The 25,162-nt window shown below is 40.5% G+C and overlaps 1 protein-coding gene and 1 long non-coding RNA gene across 6 annotated transcripts in view; one reads left to right on the top strand and one right to left on the bottom strand.

The window, feature by feature from the left end:
- The window catches only part of LOC139792353 (uncharacterized), a 414,091-nt gene extending 403,065 nt beyond the window's left edge, over positions 1–11,026 (bottom strand). The window contains exon 1 of one of the 2 annotated variants that reach the window (XR_011724224.1): positions 10,925–11,026. This is a non-coding gene — a long non-coding RNA (uncharacterized lncRNA). The remainder of the gene's footprint in view (positions 1–10,924) is intronic. The other variant, XR_011724223.1, reaches the window with a different exon arrangement.
- Positions 1–25,162, top strand: part of KAT2B (lysine acetyltransferase 2B) — a 46,116-nt gene that overhangs the window by 376 nt on the left and 20,578 nt on the right. For 3 of the 4 annotated variants that reach the window (XM_071735535.1, XM_071735532.1, XM_071735533.1), the window contains exons 2-8: positions 8,514–8,640; positions 14,416–14,561; positions 15,073–15,162; positions 16,891–17,072; positions 19,395–19,586; positions 22,080–22,186; positions 23,487–23,612. In XM_071735535.1, the coding sequence (XP_071591636.1) occupies positions 8,514–8,640; positions 14,416–14,561; positions 15,073–15,162; positions 16,891–17,072; positions 19,395–19,586; positions 22,080–22,186; positions 23,487–23,612 (970 nt within the window). The remainder of the gene's footprint in view (positions 1–8,513; positions 8,641–14,415; positions 14,562–15,072; positions 15,163–16,890; positions 17,073–19,394; positions 19,587–22,079; positions 22,187–23,486; positions 23,613–25,162) is intronic. The other variant, XM_071735534.1, reaches the window with a different exon arrangement.

The following is a 25,162-nucleotide window of genomic DNA, read 5'->3' as shown; positions in this document are numbered from 1 at the left end:
GCGGTGGGGAAGGGCCGTGCCGGGCGGGGGAGGCGGCCCGGCTGCAGCTCGGCGCTCCCCGCGGAAGTGGCGGCTCTGGTGGTGCCGGTGGGTCTTGCTACCCCGGAGCTTTCCGGCCGATGAGCACAAAAATAAACCCCAAACGCGCACCGCTCTCCTCCTGCCTCAGCCGGGCGGCAGCGGAGGTGTCTGTCCTTCCGCGGGAAGCGGCGGCGGGCGGGGCGGCTGCCGCTGCCGGTGCCGCTGCTGGCGGTGAGCTCTGGGTTAACATCGCTGCCGCAGCTGCCCGCCGCGTAAACATCCCGGCGGGGAGCGGGAACACTCGCCTGCCCGGGGGGCCGCGGCCGTCCCCGGCTCCTGCCCCGGTCTGCATGAGGAGCGCACCCCCGCCCCGAGGCGAGCGCTGTCGGTCGTCCGGGGCGCGGCGGGGCGGCCTCTTGGCACAGAGCTATTGACATCGCAAAAGACGCTGTCCTAAGATGGCACCGTCGCCAATCGCTTTGGCAGAGGAGCGACGGGGCGCGGCCTTCGGCCTTGGGAAAGTTGGGTCCCAGACGGTCACGTACCGCTGTCCCGGCGTCCGGCCCGGCAGCGGGCACCGCCGCCCGCCGGTACCCAGCCCTAGGTGGGGATTTCCTGCACAGCGCCTGTCCGGTCCTCCCCTCTCGTAGTCGAGAGGGCTGCCCGGAATTTATCTTCTCCAGAGCAGTTTTAACCCCACCTGCAGTTTTAATTTCGGTGGGAGAAGTGGGGCTCGCTGCCTGTGGGAGACAGGGGCAGCCTGGTCAGAGCTGTCACTCCCGCCTTCGGAGGGCTGTGACAAGTGGCATCGTCGTCCGTGCGTGTACACATGCGGAGGAGAACCAGGGAGAACGGGCCACTGGCCGCGCCGCTGCTGTCAGGGCAGTTCCTGGATGCACAGTGGGTTTGACATTTTCAGATTGCCAGGTTTGATGTTAAATCTACTATACTAATGCTTTCAGCATTGGAGGTAGTTGTTTTTGGAGATAGTTGTGCATCTTTTTTTCTCTACCCCCTTACTTTGGAGCCTCAAAGGGGCAAGTGTTAAGTGACAGGCCAAACTAAACACTAATCATAGAATCACAGAATCATAGAATTGGCAGGGTTGGAAGGGACCTCAGAGATCATCAAGTCCAGCCCTTGATCCACTACCGCTGCAGTTACCAGACCATGGCACTGAGTGCCACATCCAGTCTCTTTCTAAATATCTCCAGGGATGGAGAATCCACCACTTCCCGGGGCAGCCCATTCCAATGCTTGATCACCCTCTCAGTAAAGAGGGTGTATATAATGTACATAAGGAAGCATCATGATATGGCTTTGTAGTCCTGTCTGGTAGTGTGAGGAGCTTTAGCTGTACAGTGAAGGTATGGTGCAATCCTGTCATGTGAGGGCAAATTAGGGAAGCCACACATGCATTTCAGTTTCTTAGCTGTTTCCAAATGTGTAGGCACCTCTCCTTCAGCTTTGGTGACATTGCAAGATTACACACGGTCAGATAAATGAGCAGCTAATGAACTTAAAACATGCAGTTGTCACTGCAGCTGGGTGGCATGGTCGGATGCTCTCAGAGTCCCCTTTGTGCCTCCATATTTTAATGTTACCAAGATTAGTTTTCACTAGCTGTTAAATGAAGCCAGCTGTGGGGCAGGTAAGATTTCCACTGCTAGGAGTGTGTGTGTTTATTGTTTGAACTGCTTTTTTTCTTCCCTGATCAGTACCTAAAGATGATCTTTCTGAGGGCAAAAGCCTTCTCCTGTGTTTTGGTCCACAGAGGCAGCTGTGCTGTGAAGAAGTGCAGGCAGCTTCATCTCCTCCCAAATCCTTTGCTTTTTTGATGGACTTGCCAGCTACACACATGCACTGCTTCAGGTGCTTTGTTGGAAGGGGGATGAGCACCATTTGAGAGGAGATCAGGGCGAGCCAGCTGCCAGACCTTTTCTTCTCACAGTGTTCTGGTGGTGGGGTACAGCATGGTGACAGCTTGTACTGCCAGCATGTTACTGAGGTATCCTTGCTGGCCCTCTTCTGTGGGAAGTCCTGGGTGCATTTCCCTTTGGCATGGTTGAGGGCACCTCTGCTTCCCTCCCATATCTAGGCATGGGCACAGCACTAAATGCTGCTCTTTGTTCAGATTAAAATGCAAAACCTGCCTTTGCTATTTCGTGTCTCTTCATCAATTCAGTGGCAAGCAGCTTGCTTTCATGTCTCAAAACAGAAGCGAGTAGGCAGACAGGAAGCTTCTTGTAAACTAATCAAGTGGCTTCTCCTGTGGGACAAAGGGGGAAAGATGGTGCAGGGTAGAAAAATGTGTTATTTTTCTTCCTGAGCACCTGGAAGGTGCTCTATAACTATACTGCTTGGCTTGTAACATCAGTAGTTTGCAAGAAGCTATAGCAATACCAAGTGTAACTTCAAAATCTTTCTTATTTCAGGTTATGACTTTCTGTTCCATTTATTTTGTGTTTCTGTTCATGAGAGTGAGAGAAGGCGAACACTCAGCCATCTCTGAAAGGGACAGTAGTAGCCATACATGAATCTTGTGTCAGTCTACACAGAGCTGTACAAGTTGGATGACAGAAAATATGTAATGGCATCCTTAGCATTGATCATCTTCTCCCATGTAAAATTCTTCACAAAATACTGTTGCTTCAGCATGTGGAATTTATTAGGAACCTAATCTCTGAGATGCTGGGAGTAGCAGAAGCAGGGAGTGTGTGTTTGCTAGGGATGAAGAGCAGTAAGATGGAGGGGTCAGTGGCCATGTAGGAGGTGAGCCTCGCTGGTGAAAGCAGAAATGCTAAGCAGAAAAGGGTAGAAGGTGTTTGTAAAGAGTAAGATGTTCAGTCCCCAAGAGGGACCTCCTGGTCCTTCTTCAGTGATCCCTTTTCTTTATGGAAAACAGAGAAAGACTGCTGGCAAAGACATCTTCAGTGTGCACATACTCTTGAGCAGAATGAGAGTGAGGTTTAGGAAGCTGCTGCTGAGGTTAGAGATACGTGGGGTTTGTTTCTTTTTCCTGGTAAAGAATTGGGACAGAAGAGCTGGAGTAGTTGAGTTGCTCCACTTGACTTTTTTCCCTGTGAGAAAAGGGTGGGGTGGAAGAGAACAGGCTCTTCTGTGTATAAAACCTTCTCAAATGGCCAAGTGTGCGCACGTGTGTGTGAAGTAAGCACAGTCTGAACAATAAGATAAATATATCAGGAGTTGGCACAGCTTCCACGACTTTTGGAAGTGCACAGTAGAACTGTATGCTGTGCAGGGTTTCATATTTGGCACTTGCCACGTGTATCTGTGCATGTATGAATGGCTGCATACATCGTTTTAGTTTTGTCCAGTGTGAATTTGAGCATTAGGCATGCAAGCTTGAAGCACTTTTGTATAAAGCAGCACTGTATAACTTCCATGCATAAATATATTAAATGAAGATGCAGGAGGAAGTCTCTCAGCTTTTTTTCCTCATTGGTTAACAGTATGTGAAAATACAATTCTCTCTCAAGTCTCACTGGGGGTTATTATTTCAAACAAGTTGAAGTGTACTATTTTAGTGCTGCAAGTTTTCTGCAGAATTGTTTATTTCTCATTGTATGTATCTTACAGTAATGTCTGGGTGCCCAGTAGCCTAAGGTGTTTGCACAAATAGCAGGGAATAATACCTCCTTGAAGAAAAGTCTTATGCTTCAGATAAGCAACATGGGGAGAGTGAAAAGGGTTTTGATGAGGTGATTTAGCTGAGGTGGTGTGGCAGGTGAGCAAGTGGCAGAGGCTCCAGACCAGCTGCTGGCACTTCTTATCCTAGAGTGACCTCTGTGGAGTTTTGCTGCTACTGTACATAAAAAAGAGCTCATAGGGTAAATATGCATCACCTTTTCTTGTTTTGTTTTGTTTTTCCCTGCCTTTTATAAGGCAGGCTGAGATGGAGGCAGACTTGGCTGTGTTACTGCTGGACTCTGCATAGTGTGAGCACAGTTCCTTGAAACTCAACTAGGAATGTCTTAGAGTTGTTTTCAGCAAAAATGTGTAGGACACATAAAAAACATCTAAAGCTCTCATTCAATCATTTTCATAGTGGTGTGAATCTGTTTTACAATGCCTTACGGGCCCAAGTAAAGCTTTTTCTTTTAAAATAAATAGGATATCTACCATTAACTTTACAAGGTTGGATTTGGGTCTCTATTAATAAAAGCTTTGTGTAGGAGCCTACATCCCTTCTGTAAGTGAAACTGGAAAATACAGGGAATCAAATATTTGGATTGATTAATACATTACGAGCATGTCCTTAGAGCTGAAAATTGTACTGATTATTTTGTTCTTACGAATGGATTGGCTAATTTCCTAATACATGTGAGTAGCTCTCCAAGCAGTGTCTAACTAGTAACTGAAAATTTGAGTAGGAAAAAAAGATGTTTTGAATTCATCAATATATTTGTTGTGGTTTGTGTGATGTTCTTTGTTAAAAACATCTACTTGATATTACTGCTTACAGGAAAAAAAGCTTGGACGGTATTTTACATGGTTTTTGCGTTGAGAAGAAGAATATATTTTTTAGACTAATTATTCTTGGTGGAAATAGAGAGATCTGCAATGTTGTGTATATATTATGGGCTCAGTCTGCTTCACATCTCAGTTCCCAGGCAGGCCAAACTGCATGATTTTGAGTGGAAAGAGTGCCCAGCACAACAGTTGTTTTGAAACTCAGTTTTAAGACTGTTAGGGTCTTTCACTTAGTAATTAAGTTAGCTTGAAGTTGGCACATGTGCTCATTTCACCATCTGAAAGGGGAGGAATAGTTTAGTCCATAAGTTACTGGAGCATTCTTCATTTATCATTATTATTTAGAAACCTGAAACCCCATTAAACTTCCAGAAGCTTCCTTTTTATATGAAAATGCTAACAATGTGTTTTAAAATGTGCTGTATTTTTTCACTGTCCATTTTTTCACTTGTTTTCAGTATCTTTGGTATTTTAAAGGAAGCAGTAACTTTAGCTTGTCCAGATCCATCAGTTTTAACTGCTCAGAGATATCAGTTTGATTTCCCATCTGACATGGAAGGGGTCAAAAAATGATTGAAATTGCATTGTACAGTGCAAAATGTACTTAATTTCTGCTGTTTTTTCTTCGTTGGTTTGGCTTTTTTGCTTGTTTTTTGTAAGTGGAACGGACAACAAACTGTGTGTAGTTGTACAATTAGACTGTATTTATCCAATTTTATTCAAAACTGCCAGCAAAGATGCAATTTTTATGATCCCTGGGCCTGCAAAGGTGACTGTCATTACTTTGCAGGCTTCAACAAGGCAGAAGTCCCCAGCCTTCTCCAGTGGCTTTATCCAAGTTTTGCAGATGTCCCAGAAAACAAGGCTTCAGGGACTGGCTGTCCTTGTTCAAATGCTTCTTTTCCTTCCTCCTCTCAAAACTTTTTTGATCTTAAATAAAGTTTTGGGGAGGTGAAGTATACTTAATTTTCTAATGAAAAGCATATAGGTGACATTAAAAAACAAATGACAGAAAGGAAAAAGCTGAAAATAGCGAAAGGATGGAATGAATGAACAAAATGCTGTGGAAGATGTAAAACAACTCAGCAGTGTAAGCCACTGAGGAATGCACATTGTATATTCACTGCAAAATACTTGCACTGTCAACATCTACACTGAAAGCTTAGTTTTAAAGAGGGCCTTCTGTAGGGCAGTGTTTCCCCTTGTTTAACAGAACATTTATGCTAATTCTGTTGTTCTATGGAGACATTAAAAAAAAACCCCACCCTAGTAGTTTGAGAAAGGTCTCTGGAATAATTTGAACAATACAAATTAGCAACTGCTTCAAAAAGATCTGGCAAGGAAATATTACAGAGGGCAGAAAAAAATCTGCTGTTGAACATGCTGTTTTTATTCTTTTGTGGGCGGGTTGGTATTTACTTTTGGCAGTTTAACTGAGCTGTTATCACCAATGGTACATCTGTTTGTTTGCATTTTTCCTGTTAATTATTGTGTGACACTAAAGTTTGTGTAGTGACTCACTGTTTATAGTTTTAAGGCTTGATAGTAAACATCGTGTGGTGAGCTTCTGTGAAATACTGCTTCCACCATAAAAAGCTTGTGCTTAGTTAGAAGCTTGATTTTTTTTGTGTGTGTTTCATTGTGGTATGATTTAAGGCAATTAATAATAAGCACGATATAATGTCAGTAATTTACAGTGTTGAACATTTGTATGGACAGTTGCATAGGGAGGATCAAATCTTACTTCCCTAAAGTAATATTAATTTTTGTTTGACAATCACTTTGATTGCCTCTTGAATTTTCCTTGGTGGCAATAATTTCATTTTCTGGTAGATGTTTTGTTTTTTTTTGTTTTTTCAGTGACAGTTTTTCTATCCTTGTCTTAACTGAAAAAACTTTCATGGCAATGTTGCCTCTCACACAGAGCAAATGGGGAGGGCTTATTTGGCATTGGTTTTGCCTAACTCGAGATGCTAATTTAAAGTGGCTTCAAATTATCTCACAGATGTCCAAAGTCCCCACACCAGGACAGTCCTTGGTTCACAGGTGTTACTCAATCACTGAACTCTCTCTCTAGTCATTAAACTTTAAGAGGTCCTGTAAGTCTGGATAACAAACAAAAGTAAAACTGGCTCAATGCCTGTGAAACTGCAGGTTTGGAGATGGTTTCTGCTGTAAAATAACATCCGACCTTCTTCACTTCTCTGCCAATTGGGTTACTCATAGAAAACGTGACAGAAAAATAACATCAAATTTGCCGTAAAACCATACAAATTGCATTTTATGACACTTTGACAAAAAGAAATTTAGTCTTCCCTCCATTTCATACTGAAGCCTCCCTGATGCCACATTATAAATGGATGGGGGTGGCAGGCAGCCTGCACCCACACAGTGAGTGTGGAGAGCCAGGGAGTTCAGGCAATGCAGGTTGTCCCCTTTCCAAGAGAAATGCATGGAAGTGGTTTTGCTGGGCTCATGCAGGTGGATTTCTGAGTCATCCTTGTAGCTCTGGCTTCTGAAACTGCCACTCACACCCCTTTGCAGCTGCCAAACAGCCCCAGGTGCAGGCAGAGGCCTTGGCACCTGGGGCCAGGAGCCCAGCTGGATAAAGACTTAAGATTTAGAGATGGTAAAAGTACCATGTGGTGCTCAGCAAACTGCAGGGAGCTGTTTTTTTGGTGCTTAGGTTGCTGAATATTGGAAGTAGTTTAGAAGAATAATTTGCCATCAGTCCACAAAGCTGTCAGTCTTAGGAACTGTCAAGCTGAGATCCTTTCTGCTTCTCCTGGGTGCTTCTTCTGTAGGTAAAATGGGATTTGGAAACATACAAGGAAAATGAAATGGGTTCCTGAAATAGAATTGTATTGAATATATTCAGATTCAGTTTTGAAAAATGTTACGTTAGTGCTGTATATATTAACATCACCACTTTGCCTACTGAAGTTGTGTCAGTCCTAAATATTATACAGCAGCGGACATACTTTCCTCACTGAGGTCTTGGAACTGCAAATTCATGAGTATCTTGTTACAGTGCAGTGCACAGGTATCTTTGCACAGTAGAAAAGCACACTTTCTTTCTGATTAGATCTTCACATAAAGATACGAATACTGTTAGAAGAACTTAACCATCAAAATAACTTAAGATCTTTTGGATATACAGAACTAAATCCCCTCTTACAAAGCTGCTCTTTGGATAGCTAGAATTAGGACTTTGAACTTCTGAATTATTTGAGATAGGATTACCCCAGTCACAACCTCTTCCTTCATAATCACCCCTTTTAGCTGTAGTCTGTCAGTGGTGTTTAACACTTGGTGAGCATATGGAGACTTTCCAGAGTAAGCAGAAAAAGTTGTGTTGGTAGTGTCACTGGCTTTGCCATCCCTTACTTTTGCTGCCAAGCCTTGCTTTGGACAAGCTTTTCCAACAGTGCAGTTATTGTTTGCTTATTTCAGTATTTAGTTAACCCTACTTTGGTTGTCATGAGCTTGGTTTTAGTTGGATGATTCCTTGTTCCCAGTATAGCTGATAAGGCTGTGATAAATGTGTTGGCCTGTTTGTGCTTAAATCATTAAAACTGTCTTGATGGCAAGATCTGTGTTTGCTGATATACCAGTAAATGTGTTAATACTTATTTCATACAGGAGCTACAGCGAGGGCTTTCTGTAAAGAAATTGTCCAGAATTGGTGTATGTATTTTTCCAAGCACAGTGTGTTTACCAGAGCCGTGTTAATCTCTCTACTTGGGGTGCTATTCTCTTTCTGATTATCTCTAGAAAATAAAGTTCAGTTGTATGGTAGATTAAAAAAAAAAATCACAAACCCAAAGAAAGCAACACCTCCACCACCACATCCCCAAACGTCAAAAAACCAAACAAAAACCAACCAACCAAACAAACAAAAAAAAAAACCAAAAAAAAGCCACTTAAAATTAATACTGTTACTTTTCACTGTCCTGTGTTTTCATGCATTGACTGATGCCTCTTTGCTTTGGTTTCAGGCTGAGGAATCCTGTAAGTGCAATGGGTGGAAGAACCCCAACCCGCCTCCCACGCCGCCCCGGGCAGAGCTGCAGCAGGCGGGTGTCAGCCTGGCCGAGCCCTGCCGCAGCTGCAGCCACACCCTGGGTAAGCCTCTGCCTCTCTCCTGCAGGCCCACGGGGCTGTGCCCACAGAGCCCCACTCCTGGCCATTTGGAAGAGAAAATGCCATGCCAAGGTCAAGAAATGGTGGTGGTGATCAGACATAAATCATAGAATCAGCCAGGCTGGAAAGGACCTCTTAGATCATCAAGTCCAACCCTTGATCTACTGCCACCGTGGTTCCCAGACTATGGCACTGAGTGCCACATCAGTCTCTTCTTAAAAACCCCTCCAGGGACAGAGAATCCACCACCTCACTGGGCAGCCCATTCCAACATCTGATCATCCTCTCTACAAAGAATTTCTTCCTAATACCTAACCTTAAAACCATGCCCTCTTGTCTTACCAGTAGCTACTTGGGAAAAGAGACTGACCCCTCCCCCCCGGCTCCAACCTCCTTTCAGGGAGTTGTAGAGAGTGATGAGGTCTCCCCTGAGCCTTCTCTTCTCCAGGCTGAACGCCCCCAGCTCCTTTAGCCCTTCCTCACAGGACTTGGGCTGGATCCCTTCACAGCCTCCTTGCTCTTCTCTGGACCTGCTCCAGCACCTCAATCTCCTTCCTGAACTGAGAGGCCCAGAACTGGACACAGTACTCGAAGTGTGGCCTCACCAGGGCTGAGTACAGGGGCAAAATCCCTTCCCTGGACCTGCTGGCCACGCTGTTCCTGATACAGGCCAGGATGCCATTGGCCTTCTTGGCCACCTGGGCACACTGCTGGCTCATGTTCAGTTTCCTGTCAATCCAGACTCCCAGGTCCCTTTCTGCCTGGCTGCTCTCAGCCACTCTGTGCCCAGCCTGGAGCTCCCCATGGAGTTGTTGTGGCCGAAGTGCAGGACCTGGTATGACACTAGCTTAAAGTATGTTGCAAGAACTATAAAATGTATGTTTTGAAGAAAGTAACTGAAGTGCAGCTTCCAACAGCCCAGACATTCTGAGTTGTTAAAATGCAAATGCGCTTTTAAGCTTCATGTTACAATTTTAGTACTTTCAGCTTCCCTACGTACAGCATAAATGATGGGAGTACCTCTCCTCTGAGGACAGGCTGAGAGAGTTGGAGTTGTCCCGCTTGGAGAAGAGAAGGCTCTTGGGAGGACCTTTTAGCGGCCTTCAGTACCTGAAGGTGCCCACAGTGAAGCTGGGGAGGGGCTTTTTCCAGGGGAATGTAGTGATAGGATGATGGGGGAACAGTCAGTCTGGAAAAGGGGAGACTTAGGTTAGACATTAGGAGGAAATTCTTTACTGTAAGAATGGTGAGACACTGGAACAGGTTGCCCATGGAGGTTGTGGATACCCCATCCCTGGAAGTGTTTAAGGCCAGGTTGGGTTTGGGCTTGGAGCAACCTGGTCTAGTGGGAGGTGTCCCTGCCCCATGGTGGGAGGGATTGGAACTAGGTGATCTTGATGGTCCCTTCAAACCCAAACCATTCTATGACTTTCTCCTGTAGGCTGTATTACATATCCTTACTATAAGAATAAACTATAAAATATTCTTGAACAATGCTAAAGCAGGTACTCTTACCTACAAAAAGAACTGTGCCTTTTCCATATCCCAGAATTTAATTCTGGGGTTGTATGCCTTAGCACTGTCTTAAGTTTTTGTGCAGACAGTTTGTGTATCTTGGAAGCAACTGCTCAGAACCCACAGTTAAATACTGTTATGGGGCTTTGGTGGGGTTCTTTTTTATTTGTTTGTTGTTGTTGTTTTTCTGCAGACTAATAATATATGATTATTTGTTACCTGCATAGCCTGAAAAAGATGAATCAGTGATGAATCAGTGTATTATTTAAGAATTTGTGCTTATCCAAAATAGAACTAATTGAAAAGAAGTAGTTGCTATTTAACTTCTATGTTCAGAATTTATGACAGTGAGATAAGAGAAAGGAAATCTAAAACCTTCACACTGGTTCATTTATTTTTTTGCCTTTCAGAATAATACTGTATTTTGTGGGGAATAGGCTTGGGCTTTTTTTTAATTTGGATTGATTTCTGTTTCTGCTGCCTTTTCTTTTTATGCCCTCATTACATTTGACCTATTTCTGGGCTTTTCAGCAGACTTCTTTCCTTTCCTGATGTCCCAAATATCTGGGTTTGGTTGCAGGAGAACATTCACAAACGCATAATAATCACAGAAAGTTTGCTTGCTTTAGCCAAGTTAGTTTCAGCTTTTCATCACACAGCTTCTCTGTGCTGCTTTTGGTTATTCAGTTAGGGTAGCTTGTGTTACCCATTCCTTTCATTCCAGGTCTTTGAAGATAGAAGTTTTTTTGACTTTTTTTTTTTTTTTTTTTTTTTTTTTTTTTTTTTTTTTGTGGTTTTTTGTTTTGTGGTTTTTTTTTTTTTTGTTTGTTTGTTTGTTTGTTTTTGTTTGTTTTTTTTTTCCTTCTTTTTTTCTTGCTAGATATTGTGTCTTTCTGTTCCTGGTCCTTCAGCAGAATTTATTGGTCCTTCGTATTTTGTAGTAAAACTCAGCTTTTCTGAAGGTTGAGGCTGGTTTTGGTCTATTAAAAAATACTAAATCACTCAGTAGCGAGGGAATCAGGGAAAACCAGTGCTGTAAAACCAGTACAAGTGAAATATACCCTTATGGAACAAACTGTATTTTCATGTATTGCTGTTTTAAGGAAAGGTAAAGTTTCTTGTTCGGTCTACTGCAGCTAATGAGGCTGATGTTTCATGAGAAACAACTGAAATTAGTTGCTGGCTGCTTCCTCATACCACTGGCAAAAATATGTCTTGCAGTGGTGTTTTCCAAGACAGTTTTCCTATTCTTCTCCTTTAAATGAGTCTGCTCCTATTGAATGCCTTTAAAACCAGAGTGATTACAAGGTGTGTAGCCCTCAGATTATCATCTGTGCTTCATTTTCTGTTTCTTAGTTTTTGAAATAGTGATGTAGAAATTCCTATAGTGGTTAAAGCCATACCTCATGTAAAATGTAGGATGTTTGGGGTTTTTACCTTTTTAAAAATTTATTATTTTTCTCCAAAGGTAATCCTTGACATTAGCCTTGCTTGAGACATCTCTTTTGGGGGTATGGTTCAACCTTCAAGCCAGTGCAGTTTTTTTGGCTCGTAAGTCTGTTCAGTGATTTGTATTAGCTTATGTAGTTGATTTCTGTCTACATACCTACAACTTAACATTCTTTTGTTTGTGACTCAGTCCCACAGCTTGACTCAGTACTTGGTTTAAATGATTATGTATTTAAATGAATATGATGTGTTGCATCACTACTGTAGCACTGTGAAGTGGTGGCTGAACTGGATGCTGGGTGAATTCATTCTCCACCATGCTCAAGATTAGGTGTTACATAGTCAGAGGCTCTCTTCTCTTTTATATTTGATTTTTTTTTCTTGTGTTAACAGGGTGCATTTTCCCGTTGGTAATAATTTTCAGTCTTGAGTACCTTTTAAAACTGGTTAATTAATATGTTAGTACACTATATACGCACTTAGTCTCCCTTTTTTCCTCAGCACTGTCTTCTGTTCCTGCTACCCACCTTCACGTAGCATATTTGGGCATTTCTTAATTTGTTTCTAGCTGCTCCTAATTCATGCAGTCCAGTACTTAGTAATTGAAGTTGCACAACTAAACTAATTAACTTGCTATTTTTTCAGGTCTTCATATCATTACGTTGCCCTTGCTCTTTTGGCTTCCTTCTTCTGCATGATATAGCAACCTATATTTGTGGTTTTGTTTGGTTTTTTTTTATATTTTAATTTTTTTTACAAGTGTACCAGGAGCTGAGGAAGACTGTACCAGTTGGGCAGTACAGATGAGCACGATTATGTAAATCTTGTAAAGAATAACACAGTATTTGATGTCAGTGTACCACATTTTGATTTTAAGCAAAGGTTTACTAATAGCCAGAGGAATTTGGGACTGGGATGTGAACATCTGAAAAAAGAGTTTGTTGGGCTGATGTACAAACACTGGTGACTGCATAGTAGATTGTAGCAGGTAGTAAATACATGCTCTTAATACACTTGTGTTACTTTTAAATTCACTGAATGGGTACTAATTCTTTGATTTAATAAATTGTTTAAATACAGCCACTAAGTATTAAGGGTAGCTTTCAGTATTGTTATGGAAACTGCATGGAAATGGCTTCTTATCCTAATGTTTTATTGATTTATTAAGTAGATGCAGAGTTTCTTTAGTATCTTACAATTTCTAATGTAATGGTCATCTAGGAGGGTGCTCTGGGTGATCTTGTTTTAGTGGGAGAGTTGGATTATGTTATCTCTAGAGGTTCCTTCTGACTCTGGTATTCCTATGATTCTGTTTGTTACTTTTGCAAGATCAGAGCAGGTAGCTGGGATTATTGAGCCTTTATGTCTGGATCAAGGAGCAGGATAAAGAAAGCCATTCCCCTTTCAGTTCTGAGCATATGCTCAGAACTTGAGACACTATATTACAAATGCTCAGTTAAGTGGAAACAATTGCTGGCATCTTTTTATTCTCCTGAGCTATGGTGTCTTTTTAACTTAAAACTGCACAAAATCATTGAATTTATACATTTTGGCAGGTGTCATACCGAACTTCCCAAAGCAAACCATCTGTGCTGCTGTGATCATTTTTAAGTCAAGTATTCTTTCTCTGCATTTCCTCTCCCTCTAAGGAATCAGATTTAGGTTGAAAATTTCTTATTAGTCCCAATCACAATGACATATCTAAGATAATACAATCATAGAATGATTTGGGTTTGAAAAGACCTTCAAGATCGTCAGGTCCAACCATTCACCTGACTCTACTGAGTTCAGTGCTAAACAATGTCCCTAAGCACCACATCTACACCTCTTTTAAACACTTCCAGGGATGGTGTTTCAGCCCTCTTCCTGGGTAGCCTGTTCCAAGGTTTGATAATAATTATCTAAGAAGTAAATATTTATAAAAGTTATTAAAAAATAGAAAAAACCAATATGCCCGATCTTCTAAATAATTTTCCTTTTCTTTTGAAGGATATTTTCTTGTCTTTTCAGAGGAAGGGATATATATACCATGTACCTTGGCCAAGACTGGGGCTTTTTTCTAATGCAAATATTTCTTTCTGTGAATGGACTTTCTTTTATAAATTACCTTCTCTCTTCCTGGGGCCAGTTGTTCAAACCAGCTTGAAAGGATTGTCCTGCTTCACACATACAAGCCTCAAACTTTTGAAAATTGTAGATGTGGAACTGTATTTACCTTTGGAGATGATAAAAGGGAGTTTGTCACTTAGAACTTATGATACATTGAAAGATGCTTTTTTTGTAAACTTCTGAACAAATGAGCATGAACAATTTACAGGGGCTTATGAAAGAGTCTTAGCCAATATTTTCCAGTTTAAACCAAAAAGCTTATTTATGAAACTGGTTTCTTTCCACAGAGTAGGGTGGTATTTGCATCAACAACTGGATTACTTAATTTATGTGAATTATTGATTTAATTTTCCTTAGTCAAGAAACCTTGTCTCAAAAGCATAGCTCTTAGACAAAAATGTATTTATTTCTAAATTGCAGTATACTAATACAGACAGGATTTGTGTGGTCTGTTTTAAGTGTTAACAGATACTGTGATTCCAACCAGCTGTCTTCTGCTGTGGGAATTACCACCCCTGGACTGCCTTTACAAATTGTTCCAATGTAACACATATTTCAGTTACCTCTGATAAGATACTCTGTTTAAATTGGTTATTAGAGGACCGTTTTTTTACCATTGGGAGTACTTGTGCTCTTGGTTCTTTCCGGAGGCTTTTCACAGGTTTGAATTCTTATTTTCTTTAGCTGCTCATGTTTCTCACCTGGAGAATGTGTCTGAAGAAGAAATGAATAGGCTCCTGGGGATTGTACTGGATGTGGAGTATCTGTTCACCTGTGTCCACAAAGAAGAAGATGCAGACACCAAGCAAGTTTATTTCTACCTGTTCAAAGTAAGTTGAACTTGTGTAGTATTGTCTCAGGTTTTTTGTTCCCTCATGTACATAAGCCAATTTCACTGCCCCTCATGCATACATTGACTTTATCTGGTGAGACTTTTTTTCTCTAGTGTGATGCTTTAGGGGCTAACTATGGGCTAGACATACTGATACTTGCAGTTTACTGTATCTCACTCCAAAAGTCATCCAGATGATTGAGCTGATCCAGGGTCCCATCTATAGGCAACCTGCAAGCCTCACCCTCTTCACTTACGTGTTGGGAAGAGTTGTTTGACATAGATGCTAACTCAGCTGCTTACAGTTGCTCAGAGAAGTCTCTTACACGCATTTCAGAGTAGGTGAATCTACAGTGAGTTTAGTATCTATAAATTTAGATGACTGAACAAGCAGATGTATAACCCGAAGATTTTCAACACTGCTTGCAGTGTTTTGTGCACCTGTGAATTCCATTGACCCTATGTATGCAAATGTGCTAATTTTAACAAATTTTGTATATTTTTAACAGCTTTTGAGGAAGTGCATTTTACAGATGGGAAAACCTGTAGTAGAAGGATCTTTGGAAAGTCCCCCATTTGAGAAACCTAGCATTGAACAGGTAAACAGTCCAAATGCAGATTTGGTTTGTGTGTTTGGGTTTCTTATGCTATATTTTGGGTTGTTTGGGTTTGGATGTTTGCATAGGCTTTTGTTTCCTTCTTTTTTAAATGTAAGCACTCGTTTTGAAAATGTGGCATTATAGGCAGTTTGCAAATATTCCTGTATATTACTTAGAGCAAAGTAGGACACTAGGAGACATCTCCCTTGGTGTTGGTACAATAGTTACATTATTTGACTTCTCTCATCATTCATCTTGTGCTTTAATGAAACTGACTTTTTTGTGGCTTTAGGGAATAAACTTTAAATACTACTTTTATGTGTGGCAGTTCTAATACGTCTTTGTTACAAGTGATGAAAAATCCTGTTTAAGTTTTGAAATCCAATATTAAAATGGCTCTTGTCTTCTGTAAAGCAGTGAAAATGTTACAATCCAATTCAGTGAGATCATAGCTTTCTCTTTCAAAGGCTACACAACAAAAACCGAAGCTGAAACCAAAGAATAACTGAGGCTTTTGTAACTCTCAGCGGATAAAGAACATACGACAAATTCAGATTTTGGTTAAGCAAGCTCTTGAGAATGCACTTTTGGCACATAAGTGAGCCCAGTAGCTCCAGTGAGACTATGCAGGTGCTCGCATACCTCACAAAAACAGGAGCTTCATGTTTTCCTATCTGTGGATGAATGGATGCTCTATTGTTAAACAGGATATTCTAATTGTGAAGTCTGTTGCATGTAGTAATTATTTCCATGCAACTCTCACTCTTATAACTTAGGAAAATCAAAATACTGTATTGCTGAATTTCTGGGAAGCTTTCATCTTAAGCTCTCCTTTAGTTTGAGTGTAAACAATGAATGAGTGTATGCAATCTACATACACTCCTAGTCCTTAAAATAAACTATTAAAAAGGTTTCACACTTTTTTTTTTTTTTCACATTCTTCATTCTGTTCCATGTACTTAGGAAAGTTAAATGTAGAGATAGGAGCGTAATTCTTCCTACAGTTTATTTTGAAATGATTTTCCTTTAAAGTAGACTGATATTTTCAGCTCAGTTTTTAGCAGCTCAGCAACTCCATCACACAAAATTATTTGCAAAGCAGTGGTATTATAATTGCTTTATAGTGCATATGTGTTGCAGGACTTTTTTTCACACATTTTTACTATCTTCAATGTTTTTTTTTTTAAATGGACAGTATACTTAAGTGCAGTGAGGGGACAGCTATGTGAAATACTGGTACATGAGGAAATAGTACGATGTCTAGACATGAACTTAACTAGAAGTCCACAAGTCCTAGTCTACTGTTGAAAAGTGGCTTAAGCAGTTTGTAGGTGGTACTTGATTTAAAGGCATAAATCATACAGCATGGTTATCAGCACAACTCTGCATATGCAAGCATATAGAAGAATGCCTACTGGGTCTTTCTCTGTTCCCTAAGTCTTTACTTCGAAAAGTAAGGAAAAAGAGTTTTTCCTTCTCTCCCTTTAAGTCAACTGCTGGAGGGAGATAGAAAAAGACCATCTGGATGTACTTGCTGCTGTGTACAAGAGAACCAGCTTGTGGCAGCTACACAAGTAGCTGAGCAAGGAGTTCATGGTCTCCAGTACTTGCTTTCTTTCCTATGCAACGCAAGTTCAAGGTTAATAACCATAAAGTGAGGAATGTTTGAGGGCACTTATACAAAAAGTATAGCTAAATAATTGAACTTCATTTTTTTCTGTTTTATAGGGTGTGAATAATTTTGTGCAGTACAAATTTAGCCACTTGCCCTCAAAGGAAAGGCAAACAATAGTGGAACTGGCTAAAATGTTTCTGAACCGCATCAACTACTGGCACCTGGAGACACCGTCTCAGCGTAGATTAAGATCACCCAATGATGATATTGCAGGATATAAAGTGAATTATACCAGGTAATACTACTTTTGCTTGTTACAAGTCCTGCTTGAATATGGCATGTACACACCCCAGGAACAGAACAGTACCTGTGTGCACCTTGTAAATTTTTGCAGCCATGGAGTTTGTTGGAAAACCTGATAATTTTAGTGAAACTATTTTAGAGTTTCATGCATATCCATGTGGTTTGGGAGGTGTACTTTATCAGCCAAGAACACAGAGGCCTGCAAAACAACTATATCTGGCAACTCTTTTTCAGCTCCTATGTTTGCAAAGTAGCTCTCAGTCTGACTAAGATGATAATCCTCATGGCAGGTTCTTATTCTGTATGCTCAAAATTCAGGCAAGTTGTGATTCGACTTAAGAAAAAAAACCAAGAAGGAAGATAACGTTAGGCATAACATTAGGTGTTGCAAAGCATCGCAATTTGAAACTGAATCATGGAATATTTGAACATTAAAATAATTTTAAAGTGATTGAATGCTAAATGGTGAATAAATACTTTTAGTTTCCTTAAAGTGGTAGTTCTTCTTATGACCTTTTAATACATTATCAGAATTCAAAGGCCTAACTTAGCCACCGCAGGAAGTAGATCTGGGATGAAATGCCAGGTCTCTTTTAATTTTGCTTTTCTTACAGCAGTTGTGCAGCGTGTTTTTCAGCAGCAGCAGTTAACTGTCTGTGAGCATGGGCAGCAGTTGGGCATATCTGGCAGCACACCAGTCCCCAGGAACTGCCAGGGACACTTCCTAGCTGAGGATGAGCACTGCCTCCTGCCCTCTTTCCTGGTGGCCTGTCCTCTGATGAGTCTTATTTCCATGAAGGAGAATGGCAAAGCCTTGTGTGAGTTGAGGTTGTAGCTGGTGACACAGCAGACTGTGCTGTGCCTGTGTCCAACTGGGATTCTCTCAGATGGCCTGTTGCCTCAAATAACTACCTGGAGAGTAAAGTGAGAGTTAGTGGTAATCCTTGGGGCTCTTAGGACCATGTTTGGTGGATCTTTGCCCTCTGTTTGTGATACAGATGTCGGATAGCCAGGGCTTTTTGGAATAAACTTTTATTAGGAAAACAACAGCTAGCATTGGCCATGGTTGGTGACCTTTGTTAGCAGTTTTGTCACTTGTGGTTTCTCAGACCTTCCTGCCTACAGTCCCTAAGGTTCCCTGGGACCCAAAGTGCTGACTCTTTCCATCTGATCTAACCTGTCAGTGTGAGCTTCTCCCTTCCACCACTTTTGGTGCACTGCTCAGGGTGCTGAGGAAGCTGTTGGGTGCTGCAGGTGCACCTCATGAATTCTTGCAGTTGCTGACTTCATGTGAAAACATGATGATTTTAGTGAAACTGTATCAGAGTTTCACATGCATACTTCACATGCTCTGAGAGATGTGCTTTATCAACCAAGAACAAGGAGTGGAGGTCTGCAAACAACTGTATCTCACAACTCCTTTACAGCTCGTGTTCACAAAGATTAAGGCACAAGACTTTGGGAGAGCATTTTGAGACAGCCACTGCCTTGGGTTTGGATGAGAAAATCCATGCAGGATCAGCACAGTCTTTGCATCCAGTTCTTAACATTTACTTTTCATCGTTGAAATTTTCATAATTGTTGCGGTCTGATTCTGCTAAAGCTACGGATAACATCTGTTCACTTACATGCAGATACCAAAATCTAGTTCATAAAATTAAGAGATATCATGGCTTACATAGTCATTGTACTCCTGATCCACCTCTTCAGTACCATGATCCCTTTTCTAAGAGGAGTAGCACAATAGGGTATGTTTTCACGTGTGCTTCCTAGTGCAAAACTCCTTACGAGGGTGGTGGAGGTGTTACTGGTAAAAGGAGGAGTATCAAGTCAGGATGTAATGGAAAGAAGCCAGCTGATGGGAGTCCAGTTGGATTGGGATGGAGCTAGTTAAAAGTGTATCCCCTTTTGTGTCTGTGAAATGTGGAAGTTTAAAGAAATGGGACATGCTATGGGTTTGTGGGGTGGCAGGCAGGAGATGTAGGAGGCTAAATGAATGAGCTGTGGACAGAATCCCTGAAATCAACCTGAATTTATGTGATCTATGATTATTATCTGGAATGAGAGCATTTTTTTTGAAAGACTGCAGAGAAGAAGAAAATGTGGAGACTTTTAAAAGTACCTAGCTGTCATGTCTTTAAAAAACTGAGCAACATAAACGCTGCTTAACTCTGTCCAGACATGATGTGGAACTGATTAATACTGTTGTCTAGCTCTCAGCAAGAGCAGTATAAATTATGTGAGTAGTGGTTTTTGTTGCATTAATTCATATGTTAGATGGTGATAACTACCTAGGTTTTTTTCCCCTTTACAGGTGGCTTTGTTATTGCAATGTCCCCCAGTTCTGTGACAGTCTACCTCGGTATGAAACCACCCAGGTGTTTGGTAGGACGTTGCTTCGCTCTGTTTTTACTGTAATGAGAAGGCAACTGCTGGAGCAGGCTAGGCAAGAAAAAGACAAACTTCCTCAAGAGAAACGAACACTAATCCTCACCCATTTTCCAAAGTAAGTCGTCACAGTGTTCTTGCATTCAAAGTTAACCACTAGTATGCAACTTTGGCATGGAAAAATGGCCTGCAGCTTAAAATAATTTCTCTTTTTCTTCAAGAAAAAATAGATACTGCAGCTTTCTTTTCTGCTGTAGCTTGAACTAGGGTATTTTATATACACGGCTTGCTTTGCGTTGTCTTAGGGCTTTACTTTATAAGAAGGGTTATTTTTCTTTCTGGGGGATTGTGCTATTGCCTGCTTTATACAGGTGTGGTTGGTCACATACTTGCTTTATCTGTAGTCCTGGGAAGCAACATAGGTCCAGATTTCCAGAAACATGCTCACTTCTGCTTTTGTGATGAAGCAGTAAAAAAAAGGAGTGTTGGACTGGAGTCCAATATATACACCTGAGAATTTAATTTAACATTGTAATAGGAAACAAAGTAGTCACACCACCCCCAGGAAATTCATGTTCATTTGACAAAGAAGACAATAGTTAGTGTAAAGCTGCATCAGTGAATCCTAAACTCATGAATTTCATCTTGACATCTGATCCAGTACTGATGGTGATCTTTCACAGTTGCACAGCTTTAATTATATACTAAGGTATTGGAGACATGCTCAACTTCATCAGTCATTATATTGAAACAGATAATGGGTGGTTAAGAGTGGTGGTGATGGGATCATTCATTACATGTTTCCTCTCAAAATAGGATATCACTTAAAAAGTATCCTTATTTTGTGAGGGTGGCTTGGCTCTGGAGTCTATATTACAATTCTGTCCCTCCTAACAACAGAGGAATTGAACCTACAGAAGAGCTGTTGGCAGTGATGCTATGCAAGCTGCTTCCTGGGTCTACAGTGGTTTAGTGATCAGGGGAATGAAAAACAATGTGAGCTTTCCAAAGCTGCGTAGAGCCAGGATTTATTGCTCTTTTTACAACTTTGAAGAGTGTAAACTGTCTCTGGGACAGACTCTTATGGATACAGGAATGTTTATGTATATCTGGGAATAGGATCATGATCTGGCCCTGAAACAGGTATAAAAAAGGGTTCAACACCGTATCGATACAAGGAGTATTGGACACTAGGTTTGCAGAGAAAGGAGGTGTGCATACATTCCTATGTTCCCACTGCCTTTTACAGCCTAGGAAAGTAATTTGAAAAGTATTGTTATTCACTGCAGTTCCTTTTAATATTCTTTTGGGGAAAAAAAAAGACAGGCAAGTACTGTTTGCTGATGATCTGTGGGAAATATGAATAGCATTTTAAATCTCTTACAGGCTGTACTTGTCTGAAGCATTTGTCTCTCTGCTGGTGTTAGGCAGTGAACTCTGCTGAAGAGCTGCAGCTCAGAGCACCGAGCTGGGTCCTGGCTTCAGTGCAGGGTTCCCAGCTGCTCCTTCCTGGGCAAAAGGAGCACCCACAGGTTATATCTCATAGGAGGTAGTCACCAAGGGATCTGTATGTGCTCTTGGTGCTCTGTGCCTCTGTGCTGTCTGTAAATATAGCCTTTGCAAAAGTTTAATTTGTGTTTCTGCTCTGTCACAGATGGTCAAGCATCTGTTACAAATTTTTTGCCCATTATCAGCTGTATAGATAGCAGGAAAATCACCACACGTTGTTGTGCTTAGGTATAAATGTCCTATATAAGAGTAGGACTTAATCCTGAAAATCCTTATCCTGTTCAGAAAAGACTTGCTCAACAGTTCTGTTCGTTTCAGCTGGGTGGTGTCCACACATACAGATGACTTTAGAGAGTAAAAATGTGCTGTGTCAACTTCTGGGCACAAACCCCTTCTGTGCAATGTAGTACATGCAGCTCTAGCTTCTGAAAAGGAATCAGCATATTAGCCCTGTGAAGGCAAATGTGCTGGATAGTCTGGTCTGTAGAATTTCTCATACATATAATAATACCAGAAGAAGTTTAAAATCACGCTGTTTCTGCAAGTGTGCCAAAATAAGATTAAAAATACTGTTATGCAAGCACAAATATGCAATTAAATGTCATGGTAGCACACTTAAAAGCATGAAAATATCTTCCTAAGAGCATTGTAATAACTAACACTGGGATTTTATAAAGCTGTAAGATACAAAAAGCAAGTGCCTATGCAAAACACCAGATCACTTTATCAAAACAGACATATTTTGTCATTGTATAACATGGATACCTCTGCCAACTCACAGCTTTCTTAGCAGTGCACAGTTTTTTTCTATAAAAGTAGCTTTCAACTGTTTCTTTCTGCATTTGCAAATTAAATATTCCTTATAATAAAAAATAAATTTTAATTTGTGAAAATACTCTGCTGAAATAAGATACTTAATGTGTACTCTTGCTTGTGGTTGTGTATGTTCTTTCTCAAAAGGAATTGGCCAACAGCATTTTCTTACTGAATCACTAAATATTTTTAAATTAACAATAACAGTATGTTGGAAGTGCTTATTCTGAAAAAGAACCTGTTTTGAATTATCCTGTTAAGTCAATATTTCACCTGGTTTTATGCCTAGGTTTCTGTCAATGCTGGAAGAAGAAGTGTACAGCCAGAATTCTCCTATTTGGGATCAAGATTTCATGGTGTCTAGTTCCCGAACCAGCCAGCTGGGAATCCAGACAGGTAATTTGCATTTATTTATGGGTAAGAGAGCACCTGAATATAAAGATAAAGTTGCACAAGTGCTGAATTCTAAGGAATGAGACTTAGATATGCAGCTTCCTAAATATCAGGCTCTGCCAAAATCAGTCTGCCTCGAGTAAGCACAGGTGTTTCACTCTGGTGCATCCTCATATAATGATCCCTTTCTGATGATGAAGTCCAGCTAATTGAAGGTGCCAGTGGAGCAGGCTGGGTGCTGAGGAAAATTGCCTGAAGTATTCAAGAGGCACAAGTGCACCCAGTGTGGGCAGGTGAATGCTGGTCAGTGGGTAAATGGCCTCAGTGGTCACCTTCTGGGCAGCCATCTCCTGACATGAGAACCCATGCCAATCCTCCAGCTCCCTAGCAACAGGAAAGTAGGGACCTTCCACACCAGATGTCCTTTGGCACACATGCCTTTGATTTACTTGTTTTTTTTAATAGCCTTCTCTTGATCTGTTTCTTATACATGTGCCTCATTGGCTATTCTGCAGCTTTAGTCACTTTCTCTCATTTAGGGTACTGGGGTGTAAGTCATCCCTCAAACTGCAGAGAGGCATTGGTAATGGCTTTCTTTCACTTTCATCTTCTCCTCCTCTTGCTCAAAAACATTTAAAACTCAGTTATGCAGCTCAGGGGCTTTGAATTCAGTTTTCAAATATTTAATTCAATATTTTATAAGAATTCAGTATTTTGAAATTATTGTTGATTATTAATTGAAAAAAACATCGTTTCAACACTTTGATAGTGAATTTCCTACAGTAGTAGAGAAATTCCACTGTGACAGATTTTTTTTTGAGTGTTTTTTTTAAAAAAGAATCTGAGAGAGAGAGAGATGTTAGTCTGTGGCTTTTAAAAATAATTTTCATCCTCTTAACTGGTGCAACAATTTCTCCCTTTATTGAGTTTGAGTTGCCCAGCCAGTCTTTGAACACTGTTAAAGTGGACAGATGAAGCTGCATAATGAGACCTTACTTTTCAGTAGACCCCTACAAAAAAGTCTTTTCATGAAGCTTAACACCAGGAGACTTGGCAGGTATGTGAAGGAAGTTTGTTGTTCCAGTTTATGCTCATTAAGCAAAAGTTTAGAAAAATATGTTGAGATAAAGCTTTAATGTCTCTGCTTGCAAACTGGTGGCATTGATCTTTATGACAATGTTAGGTGTTGCCTCTCAGGTGGTGGGTATGAAGTTGGGCCCAGTGTTGTGACAATCCTGAAGTCAGCACCATAATAGGTTCCATGTCCTGAGTTTTTTTGTGTTTGTCTTTTGTGCCGTTGCAGTTATCAGTCCTCCTCCTGTTGCAGGATCTGTTTCATACAGTGCAAGTCCTTCATCTCTGGAGCAACCCAACAGTGGGAGTATGAGTCCTGCTTGCAAAGTTTCTTCTGCCCTTGATCCAAATCTAGGTAATGAAGAGGGAGACATACTTTCTGGCTTCTGTCATTGTGGTCAGTAGTTACTCTGTATGACCATTGCCTTCAGTCTGCAATGGTGACCTTGAGATTTTTTTACTGAGACACACACATGCCTAGTTTTTCTCCACTATGGTAATGTTTAACTAGCAGAAATGGCAACTGTATTTGAAAAAAAAAAAACAAGTTGTTTTGTTTTTCTTGAGTTCATTTAAAACCAGGAAAGGTCTGCAGGTATCAGAAAGCACTTTACTTGCAGTACATGTATTATGATTCATGAAAAAAAAGTTTTTTTTAAAAAAGAAAGGCAGAGTAAACACAGCCATTACATTTTTTTTCAGGTACTGAAATTACATTCATTTGACCAATAAAAAAAAAAAGAGCAAATGCATCAACCAGTTTAAATTTAGAACCTGAATGAGGTCATGTTAAAGGAAAAAAAGACTTCAGGGGAGAAGAAGTTGTTGAATGCATAAATTCTCCCTAATAAATCCTTTTTCAAGCACCTCAGGATTAATGAGCCTGTCCAAGAGACTTTGTAGGTCAGAGAGATAGATGATCATGAAGTCATGCACAGTAAGTCCTCAAGGAAGCAGAAAAAGCTGAATGAATTTTTAGCTTCAGTGTTCGCTGCAGAGGAACTTAAGGAGGCCCCTAATCTGAAGCTTTCTTTGAGGGACAAGTTGGGAAATGGTCTTAGAAGTGGGAATGCGTGTAAGATGATGATGATGATGATTAATTATTATTATTATTATTATTATTATTATTATTATTATTATTATTATTATTACAGATCAGCAAAATGGCTTGTTAGTGGTCACTGGAAAAATTATAATTTTTTGAGAGTACAAAAAGAAATGTAATTTTTAAAGGGCTTCTAAGAGGATTCAAGAAACTGTCCATTTTAAGTCTCCTATTTCAGACAGAAAACTGATTAAAAATGGAATAAAAAAAGTGTGTGAATGATGCGATGTGTGAAAATTTCGTGTCTTTTGGTAGAACTCAGCATTGTAGGTATCTGAAGGAAGTGATCAGCATTTGGATAAAGTTTTATCCAAACTGGATTTCTAGTAAGCTTTTGACAAATTGCTTGAAAAATATCTGGTTTAAAATAAGAAATTAATCCCTTGGGAAATAAGAAGATAGGTCCATTTATATGTGAATAATTCATTAAGAAGTAAGAAATAAAGAGTAGTACTAAGCTGTTTTCACAATGAAGGGAGATGAAAAACAAAATTCTGTTAAGAAAACAATTGTGCTACTTAAAAGACTGAAAAGGGGAATGAGTAGTTTGATCCTCATATATTTACAGTGCTATAGGTGTGAGAAAACAAAGTAGGCATAGTGGGCCCTAAACTATCCTGTTGTTTAAAAAAGTTCTAAAAGTTTTGGATTTTCCTTAGCAAAAAGAGAAAAAAATTCAAAACCAAACCAACTTACCTCACTTCTAAGTTCTAATCACAAAGGCAAAATTCTAATTCTGGCTCTGACAATGATCAGTAGCAGTTCTTTAGGGAAAGGATACAGGAACAACTGTGGAGTGA

This window comes from Heliangelus exortis, chromosome 2 (genome assembly GCF_036169615.1).
Source record: "Heliangelus exortis chromosome 2, bHelExo1.hap1, whole genome shotgun sequence".
Lineage (NCBI taxonomy): Eukaryota > Metazoa > Chordata > Aves > Apodiformes > Trochilidae > Heliangelus > Heliangelus exortis.
This window is presented reverse-complemented; position numbering and strand designations above follow the sequence as displayed.